Source organism: Lepidochelys kempii, chromosome 3 (genome assembly GCF_965140265.1).
Source record: "Lepidochelys kempii isolate rLepKem1 chromosome 3, rLepKem1.hap2, whole genome shotgun sequence".
NCBI classification, from domain to species: Eukaryota; Metazoa; Chordata; order Testudines; family Cheloniidae; genus Lepidochelys; species Lepidochelys kempii.
In genome coordinates this window covers 129683832-129702743 of record NC_133258.1, presented here as the reverse complement: position 1 = coordinate 129702743, position 18912 = coordinate 129683832, and the positions used below count along the sequence as shown (strand labels likewise).

Genomic DNA, 18912 nt, shown 5'->3' with positions numbered 1-18912 from the left:
CGTTTCTGGGGGAAAATATGGGATTGGGGGTGTGTCAGGGTCACCTTGCAGTATAACCAAGCCTGGTGAGAGGAAAAGTATAACCCAAAGGTGGCTGGCAGGCTCCAGTTTTACTCAGAGTGTGGCTTGCACGATGGAAGGCTGTTTGTGAGCGGCGCATGTGGGAGCTACTTCAGCAAGGCATTGTAAGGCAGCCAAGGTTGCAGGGGTGACACAGCTGCTCATTATTCTGGATTGTACCCTGGTATGTCACAGTTACAAACAATTTCTGATAAGAATGAATAGACCAAAGAGCAAGAGGGATATGCATTAGAAACCTAGAATTAGAGGAGGATGGCAATGATGGGTCAAGATGACCTACTGAGAGATGAAGACTCTCCACACAAGGTAGTTTGTCCTATTTAATTTATTTGTTGTGTATTTTCTTTTGTTTACCATGCGTACCATGCGGGATGTGGGTTGATTTATGCCGAATCTCAGAGATGGCATTATCATCCTAAATACAAAAATGACTGCAAGTGAGGCCAGAAGTACCATGATTCTCTGGTGACCAGAGTATGGAATTGTCAACTGTGTTGCTCTTCCTTGGCCACACGATAGAATTGCGCTCTTGAATCTTAACTCCTCTTATCCCCACTATACTCTTGCTGCCTCTGTTGTCCCATTCCTGTCTCTAATGCAAACCTGGCTCCCAGCCATTTATATCATTGTAAGGGCAGAAATCTCTAGATTCCTCCACTCCCACTTGCTGTCCTCAGTTTAACACAGGCCAAATATGGTGACTGAATGCAGCCACGACTTGAAAAGCTTTCTGTCCATCTCTCTACCTTTCTTGGTAGGAAACACCTGCTGTGATGCTGAATGAGCCAGCTCCATTGTAACATTCCACTGACTTCTTTGTTCACAGCAGTTGCAGTGGTGGATCAGCAGCGAGCAGGTTAAATTGCATTTTCCAGGCAGAAAAGAATAACGAAACCAAGGGATCAAGATGTAGAGAAAGATGAAAGTGGTGGCAGAGGGGGAAGAAAATGAGGAGAAAATCAAAGTTTGACAGAGAAAAGGTTATGTTGCAGGCAGAAATACCAAAAAGGGATCAAAGGGTCAAATGAGAATTAAATCACCCGGTCGCTATCCTATTGTGGGAGCAAAGGAAGACACTTTGTGAAGTAAAGTGGAATAGATTAAATAGAGAGGGAACAGGAAGGAGAGAGAGAGATTACAGCAATACAGCATACATCCAGGGCAGGGATCTGCCTGAATTGTGGGAAAGGAATTTAGCAGAATTTTAATCTTAACCTTCTAAATCTATTGAGTTGTTAAGAAGAGAGAGACAAATATTTTGAGGATTCCAGCATTTGACTTGCCTTCAGAACTGATATAATCTTGTGGGAAATATTTTCAGATATTTAAGAAAAATGTGTTAACTGTTGTACAGGCATCCAGTGCTCTGTCACTGCAATAGTTACTGCTTATATCAGGCCCAGAGAGCCAAATTGTGGAACCCTCATGTGCACTGGTGAGCACTTACACATATAAGCACTGCCCTTGTCTTCACAGTGGGACTACTTGCACGAATAAGTGTTCATCAATGTCACAGATGACTAGCTGTTTTCAGGGTAGGGTAATGTAAGTGCATGTGTGTGATATATAATATGTTTGTATTATGTGTGTACATACATATATACATTATTATTGCCATATGTGTATACATACATATATACACACATTACTGAAGATATTCTATTCCACAAGAGTGCTTTATTATTCTTATTTTTTTCTGTGAAAAGATGTTTTCCATTCTATTAAATTGCATATCCATAGAGATTTGGGGGGATTTCTGGGCACCAAACCAGTCAATCCAATTTGGACTGGGACAGTGGTTACTTTGGTTTAAGTCTCTTATCTGTCCCCTTCAGATGTTTTAGTTCTCTGTTATTCATAGTAAGCATAAAATTAAAAGTGGTACAGACTTATTGGCAGGGACCCAGCAAGACACCTAAGAAGGAAACATTAGGGGGCAAGATTCTGATTTCAGACAATTCAGTGTAAAGCTGGACTAAATCCATTGATTTCAGTGAAGTAACAAAAGATTTACACTGGAGAAGCTTGACCAGCATCTGGTCTAATATACTATCATATTTTTTTTCTTCTTAAAGTCACAAGTACACTTGATTCCTTATTTCACTAGAATCTTCCTGCTTTGTTTATGTGTGGGTACCAAATACCCAAACTTGAAACTCAAATTGCTCATGGTTTTTTATGAAGAAATGGAAACGCTGGATTACAGTAGACTAACTATTGAGTTTTTATTATGTTAGCCTGTTCATTATTCATCTTGCTTATCCTTAGAAGGCAGTAGCAGCAGCGTGAGAAGGAACTGGCCCTTCCATATATCTGATTCTTCACTCATACCATTATAAATTAGAAGATAACTGTATTGAAATCAGTAGAGTTACAAGAGTGTAAAACTGGTGTAAGTAAGAAAAGAATCAGGCCTGATGAGCCAGATTCTATGCTGGGCCTCACAGGAGACACAATCATCTTTGTGCCCTCTGGATTCTGGACTTGTCCAAGAGCTTGCAGCACAACTTATGACTGCTCTACATTATGGTTACTTTGCTTGGCCAACCATGAGAGAGCTTGTGATTGATTGGATGAGTGGTCAGTGAAATCCACTGTGTCCTCCCTCTGGTTTTGTCCAAGTCCTTGTAGCCAGGTCAGGCTTGTCTGCTTCAAATGCTTACTTGCTTCATAGGTCTGGCAGGTTTTTCAAATAGAGCATCTCTGATAATGGCTTTGTGAGCCCTTGTGACAGGAACTGATCTTTAGCTTCCTTAGGAATAGACAAGCAAAGCCCACATCTAGGGTATTTATCAATCCTTTTTGATTCAGCTGAATTCCCTTCCTTTTGCTCCCTGCTTGGTAAGACCTGTTCTCTGGGAGTCACAGACAGATCAATTGTATGGCTCAGTTCACTGAATATTACTTCCCCTTTCAGATGTCCTAAACTTCAGGGGCCAAATAAACCACTGTTTTCACTCTGTAGTGCCACTGTATAGACACTTCCTATATCAATGGAAGGGGTTTTTGTGTTGCTGTAGTTAAGCCACCTCCCAGAGTGGTGGTTGCTAGGTTGACGGAAGAATTCCTGTGTCAACCTGGCCATATCAACAGCAGGTGTTGGGTCATCTTAACTACGGCACTATGGGTATGTGTTGTTCTTCTAAGTAATGCAGGTAGGTGGATCAAAATTTTAAGTGTAGACCAGGGTTTAATCATTTATACTCAGGCACAGTGAATACCAAGGGAGTATAAAATGCAACCAGATTAGAGTGGTAGCAATTTACACCCACCTTGTGTAAATAATTATACAAGGTGCAAGGCAATGGTGAACCAAGCTTCTTTTCTAGTGTTTCTAGTTGTCTGTTGTTTCAGGCACTCTTGCTTAGATGGAACCAGTTTTTCAGTGTTACAGACATATTATCTCCTGTGTCTTTCCTTCTGTTCAGAAATTTTATTTTTTCCCCCACTGCTTACATTTTCCTTACTTTTTCGGTGTCTCTTCTCAATGGCTCTGCCTTAAAAGAAAATTATATTGACTTGGTATAATAAAGGCCAGATTATGTTTAGCCCTGTGCAGCTGTGGGGAAGGGAGGATGAATGGCAGACATGGAGAATGAGGTGCAAGGAGCATTCCTCCCTCCTATTCAGCAACCAATCACAATCCCAGTCCTTGTGCTCACTGAGCATAAAGACTGATTGAGTCTAATGCCATTGCTGGAGATAGGGAGGAGAAAGTGAAGAGCTATCATCGCCCCATCCCTGCTATACCAATTAGTGAAGCTGGGTCAGCTTCAAAGGAAATACATGCTGCATCCTTTGAAAGGGTGGCAGATGTTAAGAGAGCTTCTGATATTATGGAGGTGCTGATTATGACATCATAGTAATGGTGCATGCTGAAATAATCTTAAAATGGGGCCTAAATTCTTGTTCTTCTCTTTATGTAGGTGGTTTGTCAGAGCGAAACTTCACACAGCATTCATTGTTGTGCGCTTTGTGTTTTCAAAGTAATTTGGCTTTGCATAAATTTTTGACAGGAAATATTTGAAGCTGGCTTCTTGTTTGAAATTTGTCTGCCAGCCTCTTTGGTTGGCATGTATTTTTAAAACAACATTGTATGTTTACACCAAAATCGGTACACAGGTGAATCAGAAGCAGATTAGGTAATTCTTGAAAATAAATGTTTGGATAAGGATCATTTTTTGCCATTATTAATGATAATGAAACCTTGTGTTCAACAAGTAGTCAATAAATAAAATCTTCTCTACTGGATAGAAATCTTCTCTGTCAGCACTTACGTTCTTCTGGCAGATTTTATCCTCTCATGGAGAAGATTTTATGCACAGCTGCATTTCTCTGACAGATACAATCTTCTCTGTCAGCAGGCAGGTAAAATCTTTATCAGCAACTATTTTTCTGTGGCACAGCTCTGGTATCCTCCCTATCTCTGTCCCCATTGCTTCATTGAACACATAACTTAATACACACAAAAACTTGGTTGTATAACATACATGACACACACCCACAAAAGAAAGGAAATGAAGAGTCAAGCCACTTAACAGTACCTGTCATCTACTCCTCCAGCCACAGGTACACACCTTACCATCACCACAGCTACCATACGTCACAGATCATACACAACAAGTTTAACTCTGCCCCACTATGGATACCACATTTTCAGCACCCTGTTAGCCAAACCATCCTGTTCAAACAAACCACACATCCACAATAGTGTTTGGAGGGAGAGTTTGGTTTAAAGGCTGTGTGCAGGAAGTGATGAGAGGGCAGAGTTAAGGTTGTAGTGTGAATGCAATCTGTTGTATATCGGGGTGTGTGTGTGTGTGACAAACATACACTAGTTTAGACTAGTAACCTGATATTGAGGTGCTGAGCATTTGCAGATCCCATTAACTTCAGTAGCAGGCACCTGTGAGTGCTCAGCAGCTCTGATAGTCAGGCTACACATTTTCAATGGTGCAAAAAAAAAAAAAATCACATTGCAGTGTAGGCCTCTAGAATTGGTCCAGGTGCACTTTGTCTTTTTTAACTTATGAACCCTTTCTTGTAGCTGCTTCTGCAATGGAGTGATGACCTCTGGCGTGATATCCTTTTCTTCTCTGCTGCCATTCGAACAGCAAGCAGTATGTTTTGAGTGATGTCCCTTTAATTGGAAAAGGGATGGACTACTGGAACCCCAGCTTTCCATAAAGGCTAGGAGAAAGCAATTGGATCAGGGAAATGTAAAAAAGAAGAAAACTACCTACAGTGATCTCAGCAGCAGCTTTTTGAAGAAAAGAACCTGAGGAAAAAGTGAGGGAAAAATTAATAGGAAAGAGGGTAAAGTGTGAGAGGAAAATAGTGTAAGACATAAAAGAAAAGAGTTAGGGAGAGGAAAAGAACAAAAGAGGAAACCACCTGACACATGGAGAAAGTAGGAATACAGAAAGAATATACTCACACAAAAATCCACCCAACAAAATAAATGAGCTCCTGGTTGTTGTTCTCTCTCTCTTTTCATGGTTTGAATTGCTATCTGACTTATGTTTTTTAATTATAAAAATAAAATCTATTCATTTTGCTCCAGTGCATAAATACTCAATTATAAGATATGAATGAATGAGTACTGATAGAAGGTAAATGATTTAAGGGGATATTAGTTATAAAACTGAGGTATTTACATAACAAGGCAAAGACATTCAGAATCAAAGCCATAACTGCCAGAATAGGGGTCTCCAGGTTATCCATGTCCAGTCCCATTTCTCTCAGATTCTTCTGAAGACAGAAAAGAGGAGGAAATATAAGAGGCTTCAGCTTTTATAAGAATAATGTAGATACAAAACATGTTCAAGCCAGATTCTGACACCCTTGCTCACATTGAATAGCACCTTACTACACAAGTATCAATGGGAAATCAATGGGACTCTTCAGAGTAAGTTGTTACTTAATAGGAGTAAGGTGTCAGAATCTGGTCCATAGGGATTACAGGCTGTATTTTCTTATGTAATCTAAGTGTCATTTTTCACTGTCTATATTAGTTTCTTTTCTGCCCTCAGAGCAGCAAAAATGACAGTCTCATTATAATCCTTCACATCCACATCTCTAATGCAATTACAATTATGTGTACATTTGGCATAAGGTAAAAACTAGTTCTGCTCCCCATCACAGCATTGACTCTTCCAGCACTAGCCCATAGTGTCACTTTGTTGACTGAGCATGCAATCAGCCTCTAGAATTATTTTGAAACAAGACCCTTTGAGGCGACTAGCATATGTGAACAAGTGCATCATATTAAATTACTACTCCTCTGAGGCTTAGCTGTCACCCTCCCAAGACCTAAATGTATGACAATGACCTTTTAAACTGGATGGCAAAGACCTTGAATAAAAGACATGACACAAAATAGTAGAAAAAGAATCTTGAAATGATGTGGATTGATTTTTTTAAACATCTAGTACTTGTTCTATAATCTCCGTTTCAAGGTTAATAATACATTACAAAAATAAATAGTGAGGCAAAACCAGATTTGTGCATGACACAGATAAAGCTCAGTCTAAAACAGAATGCTGTATCTCATCACCAGATGTGTTTGACCAGTGCTCCTGCTTCAAGGAAATATTGCAAAGCTCATGGCCTACTTTCAAGTACCATCAGCTCCTGCCAAATCTGGCAACCAGCATGACACTGTAGTAGTCAAACTTTGTGCACACTTTGACCAATCTCTTTACTTCTGCTCCCACCGTACCAATAATCTCTCAGAGAAGATATGCCATTACACCCCACATGATCACTAAAAGTGACAGCAATCTAGCAAAAGGCCAAAAAGAACCCAAAAGACCTCCATAAGAATTGTTGCTTCTAGGAAATTATATATATCATAACATGTGTGACATATATCCATACCAGAAATATTCATTGTACATCTAGTCCCATAGTTGGGGAGGTCCACTTTAGACTATCTAGATGATACAAATATTTTAACCACCATATAAGAGATACTGGGAGGGGTATAAGTAACTTAAAGGATTTACCGGTACGCCGGAGTCCTGAGCAGGGCGTGTCCTCAACCGGAAGAGGTGGGGCCTTTAAATCCCCGGCTGCAGTAGCAGTGGCTGGGAGCCCAGGGCCCTTTAAATCACCCCCTGAGCTACCAGCTGCAGAGGTGGCTGGGAGCCCCGGGGCTCGGTGGAGATTTAAAGGGCCTGGGGCTCCAGCCGCCGCTACTGCAGCAGAGCCCCAGGCCCTTTAAATTGCCGACGGAGCCCCGGGGCCTCCTGGCTGCTGCCGCTACTCCAGGGCTCGGGGCTCTGGCAGAGATTTAAAGGGCCTGGGGCTACACTGTGGTAGCGGCGGCTGGGAGCCCCTGGCCCTTTAAATCACTTCTGGAGCCCCGGGCCACCGCCACCCCAGGGCTCCAGCAGTGGGGCTAGGGTGGTGTTTTAAAGGGCTCAGGGCTCCAACTACCGCTACTGCCATGGGCCCTTTAAATCGCCATCTGAGCCCTGCTGCCGGAGTCCCTGGGGTAGCAGCGGGAGCCGGGGACTCTGGTAGTGATTTAAAGGGCTCTTTAAATCACCGCCCAAGCTGCCTCCACTACCCAGGGGCTCTGGCAGCGGGACTCTGGTGGTAATTTAAAGGGCCTGGGGCTCCGGCCGCTGCGGGGAGCCCCGGGCCCTTTAAATCGCCAGCCTGGGGAAGCTGGTCTGGTCCGGCACGGCATACTGGCTCTTGCCGGTATGCCAGACCGGACCGTGTTGGCTTACTTTCGCCTCTGGATACTGGTCACAGTTTTTCCCTAAGATCTGATGGCATAAAACATCTGGAAAAATCAGTGTGACCTGCTACCTGGGAAATCCCCTTGCATTAATGGTATCTCTGATTGAGCACAGCAGATCTACACTATCCATATCCTGGTCCCCACCAGATAGGATGACCAGACAGCAAGTGTGAAAAATCAGGATGGGGGTTGGGGGGTAATAAGAAAAACACCCCAAAACCGCAACGGTCTCTATAAAATAGGGACATCTAATCACCCTACCACCTGATGGCCAAGGCAGCCACATGTGATTTATAGCAGCCCCGAGGCTTTTCTAAATTGTAACAGGGGCCCAAAACAGCCCTGTTCAGCCCAGAGTTGGGAAGCTACAAAGATATAAAGCTACTTTGTCCCTTCCTCTTGGGGCCTGCATTGGCCAGACCTGAGAAATGGGGCAAGTGAATAGAATGAAAATAGTGGGAGTTTTTAATATCCTTACGATGCCACATAGATGGTCAGCCTACTCAGGTCTAGCTCTGTCAAATGCTATCTCATTATCGATTTAGTCCATTTCTGCATAACTGGTATTAAAACTTCCCACTTAATGTACAGCTATAATGTTACAAGTAGGACAAAGGCAAAGGCCAAAACCAATGTATGCCCTCCTTTCCAGTGACACAAATAAAATGCTAAAATCCTTGTAATGAATCATGAAAGAGGATTAAGCTTTTCTACTCACTATGCTTTTCAGCTACCAAAAGTTAATGCTAGACTTTTGTTTGAACACAAAAGTTCTTCTTTGAGTGGTATCCCTGTGGGTGCTTCACTTCAGGTGTCGGTGCATCCCAGCGCCATTGATGAGAGATCTTCAGTAGCAGTGCCTGGTCGGGATGTGTGTGCGCAGTTGGTGTCTCGAATTGTTGTTGGAGTCTGTTTGGTGCACGTGCGTTCTGACCCCCCTCAGTTCCTTCTGAACCCTCCTTGGCTGAAGACAGAACTCAGGGCATTGCTGAACCTCTTCCTCTATTTTGAGAGGAAAATTAGTTTTAGTTAGATAAAAACTCCCCAGTTACTACCCTACCTTTAGATAGTTGCATACAGTTCGTTTTAAAAACAAACAAAAAACCCTAGTTTTTTCTTAACCCCTTTTCCCACTTTGGGAGTGAACCCCGCTAAGGTCTCATTCTTAGACTTTCTTGAGTGGGCCACATTCAAGATGCTGGGGTCTCCCGGTTTTACAAAATGCAACTCTTGCAAGGACCCCATACCACACTCAGAAGGATATTGCTGGTGTGTCAAATGCCTCGGTGAGACTCATGTCCCAAATAAGTGCGTCCACTGCAATAATCTAAAAGCCAGAGCTAGCCAAGACAGAGACTAGGGTTTAAAGATGGGTCTTATGGAGAAATCCCTCCAACCTGATTTGGAGACAGGAGGAACAACTCTCCTAGGTGCTCTCCAACCACGTCAGAACTGACCACGAGCAGGGCTCCACCCTCGCATGAGAAGAGGACGAGAGCCTTGACCTCCCCTCATAGGGAACCGGGCAAAAAGAAATGTTTCCCAGTGAGCTCCTTGCCAGCGGTGCCAACTGCCTCAAGGGTCAGCATCTGTGACGTTCCCAGCACCTCTGGCACCGGGCATATGGTGCAGAAAAGTAAGGAGTCAAGACCGCGTCATGGCCAGGTCTCCTCCTCGGCACTGAAGGCGCTGACGCCTGTGCCGGAGTTGGCGCCATCTCTGCACATAGCCCTGGCACCGACAACGCCGTTGGCACCGGCGACCCCACCGACACACCATCCGGCAGCGGCTGACAGTGCCACCATGGGGCTACTGCACCAGCCAAGACCAAAGGCAAACTGCTTAAACCAATGGCTTCTGACTCTAAATCCACGGTGTCGCACTCTCCGGCGCAGATGCAATTTCTAATGCCTCGAGACATCTCAGTGGCGCTGGTGCTGGATTCACCGCCACTCGGTACCAAGGGCTCACCTGTGATCCAGGCACCCTCTCTTACTGAAACAATGAGGAATCCGGTGGCACCTTAAAGACTAACAGATTTATTTGGGTATAAGCTTTTGTGAGTAAAAAACCCACTTCTTCAGATGCATGAAGTGAAAATTAGAGATACAAGAATAAATATACTGGCACATGAAGACAAGGGAGTTACCTTACAAGTGGAGAACCAGTGTTGACAAGGCCAATTCAGTCAGGGTGGATGTGGTCTACTCCCAATAATGGATGAACGCTCTACTGAACGCTCTGTCTTCACAGACAGCAATGATGACGACCACGGAGACGCAGTCTTTTCTCCACCTGACTCTCCTCCACCACAACAAAGACCACCTGACAGGAACGTGCATCACAAGGACCAACCCCAATTCCCATGGTTTGCTCCACCATGGATGGGACCTCAACTACCATATCCCATGCAATGGGCACCTTGGGACTCATGGGCACCCTATAAGGCCCACTACTCCCGCACCTCCTCGCTTCATAGAGTGCAGATCCACTCTCCACCTGGATCCCCAACACCATCTGCGTCTAGAGCCTTTGAGGATCTACATGAGGAAGTGAAGGAAGAGCCCGCACCTGACATGGAATTGCCCTAACACAACTCCTCTTCTTCACTTGATGAAGCCGTCATGCTATCCCCACCAACTATAGCAGATGACTTTAAGCAATTTCAGGAATTATTTAAGAGGGTTGCAATCAGCCAGGACATTCCATTGGAGGAAGTACAGGAGAATCAACATAAACTCTTGAAGATCCTCCAACCCTTGGCATCCTCAAAGATTGCATGCCCCATAAACAATGCCATATTGGAACTGGCCGACACTATCTGGCAGACACCAGCTTCCGTCCTGCCAACCTGCAAAAGGGCTGGCCGGAAATATTATGTTCCAGCTAAGGGCGTGGACTTCTTATTCTCAAACCTGCAGCCCAACTCCCTTGTGATTGAAGCTGCTAACCATAGGGCTAAACAACCTCATTAGCGGTCCACACCCCAGAAATAGACCTCAAACACCTTGACCTCTTAGGTGGCAAGATTTACACATCCTCTACTCTCCAATTTAGAATTGCCAACTATACCGCTTTTCGTGCTAGCTATGACTTTGATAATTACAACAAACTTTCTGAATTTACTTCCCACATCCCAGAGGACTGAAGAGCAGATTTTAAATTGTTCCTGGTAGACGGACAGCTAGTATCCAGAACAGCGCTTCAAGCATCTCTGGACATGGCCGACACAGCAGCTCGCACCACAGCTACTATGGTGGTGATGCGTGGGGCCTCCTGGCTCTCCTCATCTGGTATCCCTAAAGAGCTGCAGACCAAAGTGAAGGATTTACCGTTCAACAAAGATAAACTTTTTTCCAGAAAAACCAATGAAGTCCTTCACACAATGAAAGATTCCAGTGCCCTCCAAACACTAGGGATCTACACCCCTCCTTCCAAGAGAAAGAGATACCAGCCTTACCAGAGGTCTCACCTGCAGCAATACAACTGCCCACAGTCCAAGCAGTATGGGGAGGGATAGCTCCGTGGTTTGAGCATTGGCCTACTAAACCCAGGGTTGTGAGTTCAATCCTTGAGGGGGCCATTTAGGGAATCTGGGGCAAAAATTGGGGATTGGTCCTGCTTTGAGCAGGGGGTTGGACTAGATGACCTCCTGAAGTCCCTTCCAACCCTGATATTCTATGATTCTATGACACTGGGAGGTCCCGTGGCAGGTCTAACAGACATTGACAAACCCAGTCAGAACAACCTACGCCCCACCCATCGGGCCACAAACCGCAATTTTGAAGTCTTGGTCGAGGGTCTAAGTGACCACTCCTTACCACCAGCGCCTACTTGCCCTTTTGACCATTGCCTCCAATGCTTTCACCACGCTTGGTGAAACATCACACAGGATCACTGAGTCTTGGAAATAGTGCAGTTGGGCTATTCCATCCTTTTTATTTCATGCCCCCCTACCCCTTCCCTGTCCCTCTTCAGGGACCCCTTTCACAAACATCTACTTCGGGAAGAAGTAACTCACCTACTCCTCTTAAGTGCAGAGGAATGAGTTCCAACACAGCACAGAGGAAAGGGATTTTACTCCCACTATTTCTTGACCCAGAAGAAAAGCGGAGGATATGACCCATTCTAGACCTGCAATGACTCAACAAATTTGTCCGCTCCCAATTCAGAATGGTTGTGTTGGGCATGATAATACCGGTGCTGGAATGAGGGAACTGGTTCTCAGCCCTTGACCTCCAAGACGCATACCTCAATACACCCAGCACACAGACTATTCCTATGGTTCACAGTGGGACACGACCACTTCCAATACAGAGTGCTCCCATTCGGTCTCTCCACTGCACCACGGATGTTTTCCAAGACTCTCGTGGTGGTGGCAGCCTACCTACGTAAACAAGGGATCATATTTTTTTCATACCTGGATGTCTGCCTCATCAAGGACCGATCATATGAAGAAATGCATACGGCCACCCAGTCAACCATCGCTCTTTTCCAAAGGCTTGGATTGCAAATAAACTTCCAAAAGTCAAAATAGAGAAAATAGAGTTCAATGGGGCTTACCTGGACTCGACCCTCCTCAGAGCCTTCCTCCCGCAGGCCAAGTTCCTCACCGTCAAACACCTCATACATACAGTGTCCACCTGCCCAAGGGTCGAAGCCAGAAAGTGCCTTCAACTTCTGGGCCACATGGCAGCTATCACGTTCGTGGTGAAACACACCAGACTACACATGAGGCCTTACAGGGCTGGCTGAGTACAAACCTGCCAAGCACAGCCTCCACATGATGGTAACTCCACCCACAAATGTGCTGAACTCATTGCACTGGTGGACGGAAAGGGAGAATATATGTGCAGGAGTTCCCTTTTGCCAAAATCCCCCCGCGCTTATGCTCACCACAGACACCTCCCTGATACGCGAGGGGGGGGGGGCCACACCTGCAACACCACATGACACAGGGTAGGTGGTCTGCACTGGAGGCCCATCTGCATATAAACCTCCTAGAACTCAGAGCCGGCAGGTACGCCTGCTTTCACTTCCTCCCACTCATTCAAAACAAATCTATTTGAATACTCACGGACAACATTGCATGTATGTTCTACATCAACAGACAAGGGGGAGCAAGATCACACTCCCTGTGCATAGAAGCCATCAAACTTTGGAACTGGTGCATACGACATCGCATAGACATCACGGCCTCATTCCTGCTGGGGTGTCAGAACACCACCGCCAACACCCGTAGCAGACACTTTTCACAAAAACATGAACGGGAACTAATTTCTATGATCGCATCCCACCTAGTCTCCCTTTGGGGCTCTCCTTCGGTAGATCTATTTGGCACAGCAAAGAACCGCAAATGCCAATTATTTTGCTCCAGAGTGGGACTCGGAAAGGCTCCCTGAGAGACGCATCCCTACTCTCATGGAACTGGACAGTTACGTATGCATTCCCTCCAATTCCTCTAATACACAGAGTTCTCCACAAGATCAAGGATGACAAGGCCAAGGTCATGCTTATCGCCTCGGCACGGGCCAGACAGACTTGGTATCCTTACCTGCTTCGCATGTCAATCTGCCCTCCAAGAACTCTCCCGATGAGACCGCACCTCCTCTCCCAGAGCGACAGTTGCATCTTCCATCCACAACTGGAGAAACTTCATCCTCCTCAGAGGCTCCTCCTTAGTTCCAATTGCATGAACTAGCCTGTTCAGAGTAAGTCAGACACGTGTTATTACACAGTAAATGCGACTCCACTCACAATAGTTACCTCCAAAAGTGGAAACAATTCTCAATGTGGTCCTTATAGAAAACCCTCACACCCTGCACCATATCCCTTCCTGATATCCTAGACTAAATTTTAGAACTCAGAAACAAAGGTCTATCACTCAGTTCCATCAGAGTTCATCTCGTGGCAATCAATGCCTTCCATGAGAAACTGGACAGCTCCTCTGTCTCCACACGCCCTACTACAAAATGTTTCCTTACTGGATTCCAAAACCTCTACCCTGAAGTCCACCCCACCCCACACCCACCTGGAATTTGAACCTCACCCTCAGAGGCCTAATGAAACCTCCCTCTGAACCAATAGCCACCTCCTCCTTACTCCACATGTCCATGAAGGTGGCCATCACGTCAGCCAGATGGGGCAGAGAAATAAGGGCACTGATGGCCCACTCCCCATACACTAATTTATTTAAGGACAAGATCACGATGCAACCCCACCCTAAATTTCTGCCAAAGGTGGTGTTCTCTTTCCATCTTAACCAGCTGATACACTTCCCCACTTTTTACCCCAAACCCCACAAAAACCCACAGGAAGCGGCACTTCATACCCTGGATGTTAGAAGAGCGATTGCCTTCTACTTGGACAGAACAAAATCATTTCGTAAATCACCTAGACTCTTCGTATCTACTGCTGAAAGGAGCTGCTATTTCACAACAGCGCTCTCCAAGTGGATCTCCGACTGTATTAGGTCCTGCTACCAGATCCACGACGTTGAACCTCCTGATGGCATCAGAACTCATTCCACTCAAGCTACGTCAACATCGGTAGAGTTCCTACACAACGTACCCATGATTGACATATGCAAAGCCGCTACATGGTTGTCAGACCATATGTTTGCCAAACACTTACACCATCACACAAGATGCCAGAGCGGACATTATAGTAGGTCATACAGTACTGTCTGCCACTGCCAAATCCGCAACTCCAAAGTCCCCCCAACCATAGCAGGTACTGCTGTACATTCACCTGAAGTGGAGCACCCACAGGGAGACCACTCGAAGAAGTAGAGAAGGTTACTCACCCTGTGCAGTAACTGAGGTTCTTCAAGATGTATGTGTCCCTGTGGGTGCTCCACTACCCACCCTCCTCCCCTCTGCTTTGGAATTCGACTTAAAGGTATTGGAGAAGGAACTGAGGGGGTCGGAACGCATGCACGTGCCAAAGACTCCAATGATGCCGCGAGACACCAACTGTGCACGTGTGTCCCGACCGGGCCCTGCTACTGAAGATCTCCGATTAATGGCACCGGGATGCACCGACACCTGAAGTGGAGCACCCCCAGGGACACACATATCAAACAAACCTCAGTTACTGCACAGGGTGTGTAACCTTCTCTTTTAAGACAACCCACAAACATTTAAATACAAAAACAATAAGTCTGCTGGTGGGATGGAATTTAATATGAATGTGGCTTTTAACCAAACTATATATTAAATCATGATGGGACTCACAAAACTGTGTAATCTACTCAAAGTAGTGAAATCATTTCTATTTATAATTTCTTCATTCCGTTAATAAACCACCCTTACATCCCCTCTAAAGATATGGAGCGCAAACAAAACAGATGGGGGATTTCCCACCACCGGTTCCTTTCTTATAATGATGCTTATTTTCAATTCACAAAACTCTCAGCGGGCATCTCTGATTTATTTTCTCAGCAAATGTCGGTTTGGGTTACATTGCTACTAGCTCTGGTGCATTTCTTTACTCATGATTCCCACTCCCACTGCTTGTGCATGGAGCAGCCAACCAAGATTCATGCCTATAATAGCAAACTCCCCCCCCCCCCCTGCATTCTCTCTAACAATGCTTGAACGTTTTGTGGCTCGCATTTGGGTTGGAGCATGATAAGAAATGTATCGAAAGAAACATTTTTTTTTTTGGTTTGTTATTCGCTTTCAAGCTTCCTCCTCTTCTCTGTCTATTTCCATTAATAATGGAATTTTTAAACCGATAAAGCCATCACAGCACAGTCCCTTTGAAGGAGTCGCTGGCTCCAGACTCGGCCAGCCAGCGAGCCATCCCTTATTTGCAGCACTGCCTACTCCCGCCCTTTGTTCCTCCCCCCGCCCCCCCCCCCACTCCCCGCCCCCCCCGTACTACTCGCCGCAGTGGAGACCCAGCCCGCTCCGCTCCGCGCGCTGCACACACACCACGGGCGAGGAAATCGCCTGGCCATAAACAATAGCCTCCTGCCGCTGCAGCGCCGGCGCCTCCTCTCCAGCTCAGCCCCTCAGGAGCTGTCCAGCCCCGCCGGGCGCGCGCCACGGGAGCAGCGGCTCTGTGTGCAGCCCGGCGTGCGGAGCTCCGCCGCCTCCGCCCAGCCAGCCGCTGTCCCTCCCGCGGGGTGCTGAGCCCCAGCGCCGGGGGCCACGCTGGGGCATGGGCAGGGAAGGCGGCAGCGAGCCCCGCCTCGGCGGGCCTGTCCGCTGACCCGGCCGGCCCGGCGCCGCGGCCATGGAAGAGGAGCTGAAGTGCCCGGTGTGCGGCTCGCTGTTCCGGGAGCCCATCATCCTGCCCTGCTCGCACAACGTCTGCCTGCCCTGCGCCCGCACCATCGCCGTGCAGACGCCCGAGCGCGAGCAGCAGCTGCCCGCCTTGCTGCAGCCCCGGGCCCCCGGGGCCGCGGCAGCCGGGCCGGCGGCGGGCTCGGAGGCTGAGGGCGCCGCGGGGGGCGGCGGCGGCGGCGGGGAGCACGCGGACAAGCTGAGCCTGCACAGCGAGAGCGACAGCGGCTACGGCTCCTACACCCCCAGCCTCAAGTCCCCCAACGGGGTGCGGGTGCTGCCGCTGGGGCCGGCCCCGGCCGGCTCCTCCTCGGCGGCGGCTCCCCGCGGGGCGGGCCCCAGCTCGTCCCTCACCTGCCCGCAATGCCACCGCAGCGCCTCCCTGGACCCGCGCGGCCTCCGCGGCTTCCCGCGCAACCGGCTGCTGGAGGCCATCGTGCAGCGCTACCAGGAAGGCCGGGCCGCCGCCAAGTGCCAGCTCTGCGACCGCAGCCCGCCCGAGGCGGCCGCCGTGGCGTGCGAGCAGTGCGAGGTGCTGTACTGCGCCGCCTGCCAGCTCAAGTGCCACCCGACCCGGGGGCCCTTCGCCAAGCACCGTCTGCTGCCCCCGCCCAGCCTCCCGGGCGGGCCCGGCGGCGGCAAGGCGGCGGGGGGCGCCCGCAAGTTGCCCACCTGCGCCGATCACGAGCTGGAGAACTATAGCATGTACTGCGTGAGCTGCGGCACCCCCGTCTGCTACCAGTGCCTGGAGGAGGGCAAGCATGGCCAGCACGAGGTGAAAGCCCTGGGGGCTATGTGGAAACAGCACAAGGTAAGCTCGGGGGCGTGGGGGTGCCCCCCCCCAGCCCAAGCAGCACGGCCCTGCCTTCATGACGGGGAGGGGGGGAAGGTCTCTGATCATTAGCTCCACTCGCCTCTTCTCCAACACCCTCCAGCTCCGGACCTCCAAGCACTTTCCCCAGACTGGGGCTCTGTTTTGGCTTCTGCAATCCTCCTCTGTCCAAGATCATGCTGAGGTGGGAGGAGATAAAAGTGGATGTCAGTTACCTTTACTCCTCCCCTACTCCTGTAGCAGGCAGGGGGTTAAAATGGCCCTTCCCTCAAATTAGAGCAGCCCCAGGACTGCTGCAATTTATGCTGTCTATAAGAGTCCCCTAGACAAGGTTAGTCCTGGAATGCCCCCAGCACACCCCTGGGATGTTATGCAAATAAAATAAAAACCAGCAGGATTTTACTAGAGGAGAAAAGGCAAAATGCCACATTTATTGTGAATACAGAAAGAAATACAGAAAGTAAGCAGTTAGTTATAGCTATAACATTCCATTCAGTTTCATATTTATTCACACATTCATTCATTCACACACACACAGAGGTTCTGCAAGGTTGTTATCATAGTTACCAGCCTTAGAGTTGCTCATGCCAAGCCACTGGCCAGGTGGCCTGGACACAGGGAGGGAGCAGGGCCTTGTTAGATGCACATCTGATGCTCCTGGAAGTTGGTTTGCAGAATCAGACCTCAAAGTTCTCACTTTCTAGAGTCCATTTTTTAGGGATTTATTCCTATGCTAGTCTATGGGAATTGCTTTATCATGCTGTTGCTGAATCAATCAGCAGATGGCACATTCCTGATGGCTCCCTGTTGTTCTTTGGTTCTCCCATCCTTGAGGCTGTTGGGTGGATTTCAGTCTGCCCTCCGGGGGTCCTCTCGTTGTTTCCACTTGATGCCTTCTTTGGCCGATGGACACTGGATTCTTAGGCTGGCACCTCCCTGATCATTCAGTTATTATCCACACCAAGCATCCATCCACATACATCCTCTATCTCTATTTTAATCACAATTGTTAACAAAGCGAGATGAATACAACAAAAGGGCGGGGAATCTCTGGGTGCTGTTTCTGTTGTTAAAAAGTATTGCTTTGAGTCTCTCTCTGTGTAAGTAGTTGTTGTTACAAAGTATTGCTTTGAGAACAGACTCTGTCTTAGGATGTACTAACACAATTAGCAGCTTGCAAGTTTCACACAGAGAGGGAGAGAAACAGTAAAAACAAGAGACCAAAAGCCAAGAGACCTCTTTATTAGTAATACCCTGGAATTTAAACTATGGGGAATCAAACTCATTTGTGATTTTAATACAGAACTTCTTTAATATGATCCAACAGGGACATTCTCAGAATGTCCCCTCCCAACTCCAGCCAGCCCCAATACACCTTCTGTGAAAGGGGGCTGATATAAACCTGGCTACACCAGATATACCCCACCCAAGATTCCCCTGTATTGGCGGAATCCTGTTACCCCTTCAGGGCAGCGGTACACTTTATGCCACCAGAGTAACACAAATGTATCTTTAATGGGGCCAAGGATCTAGCCCCACAATGAGGAAGAAGTATTCTATGTCAGTGACAGTTCTTGTTGAGGCGGGTGAGATAAGAGGGAGATTCTGGGTAACTCACCCTAGTGTCTTGATGTTTATCTGAACATTGAGGCTACCTCATTTCCATAATTCTCTGATAGCCTTCCGCTCTCCTTTCCCTTCACGCAACTCTCCAATAGGCCCCTGGTCCTTCCTCCCTTCTTGTTGACCCTCTATTAGACCCTGGGCAGCATATTCCCTTCTCATGACCTTCTAGTAACCGAAACGCTCCCTCTCTGTGATCTTGCATTAGGCCATAACATCTCAACTTCCAAATCTCAAACCAAATCTGCTTTCTTCCCAATCCAAATTAAATTAGAGAGGCAGACAGTTGTTGGGCCTTCGATAGCATCTTTATCTGTCACTTTGCTATAAAC

General features: G+C 47.3%; 1 protein-coding gene and 2 long non-coding RNA genes across 10 annotated transcripts in view; 2 read left to right on the top strand and 1 right to left on the bottom strand.

The window, feature by feature from the left end:
- LOC140909223 (uncharacterized) overlaps positions 1 to 6468 on the top strand; it is a 40290-nt gene extending 33822 nt beyond the window's left edge. Inside the window, exon 3 of the long non-coding RNA XR_012158139.1 lies at positions 5129 to 6468. This is a non-coding gene — a long non-coding RNA (uncharacterized lncRNA). The remainder of the gene's footprint in view (positions 1 to 5128) is intronic.
- On the bottom strand, positions 3373 to 16788 carry LOC140909224 (uncharacterized). 2 transcript variants are annotated; one of them, XR_012158140.1, is made up of 5 exons: positions 16480 to 16788; positions 13389 to 13536; positions 8553 to 8836; positions 5739 to 5832; positions 3373 to 5359 (listed from the first exon to the last, which is right to left on the bottom strand). It is a non-coding gene; the product is annotated as an uncharacterized lncRNA (long non-coding RNA). The 2 variants fall into 2 exon arrangements; XR_012158141.1 differs by lacking the exon at positions 16480 to 16788 and adding an exon at positions 15772 to 15951.
- The window catches only part of TRIM67 (tripartite motif containing 67), a 60224-nt gene continuing 57037 nt past the window's right edge, over positions 15726 to 18912 (top strand). For all 7 annotated transcript variants that reach the window (XM_073338012.1, XM_073338010.1, XM_073338011.1 and 4 more), the window contains exon 1: positions 15726 to 16936. In XM_073338012.1, the coding sequence (XP_073194113.1) occupies positions 16076 to 16936 (861 nt within the window). In that variant the 5' untranslated portion in view covers positions 15726 to 16075. The remainder of the gene's footprint in view (positions 16937 to 18912) is intronic.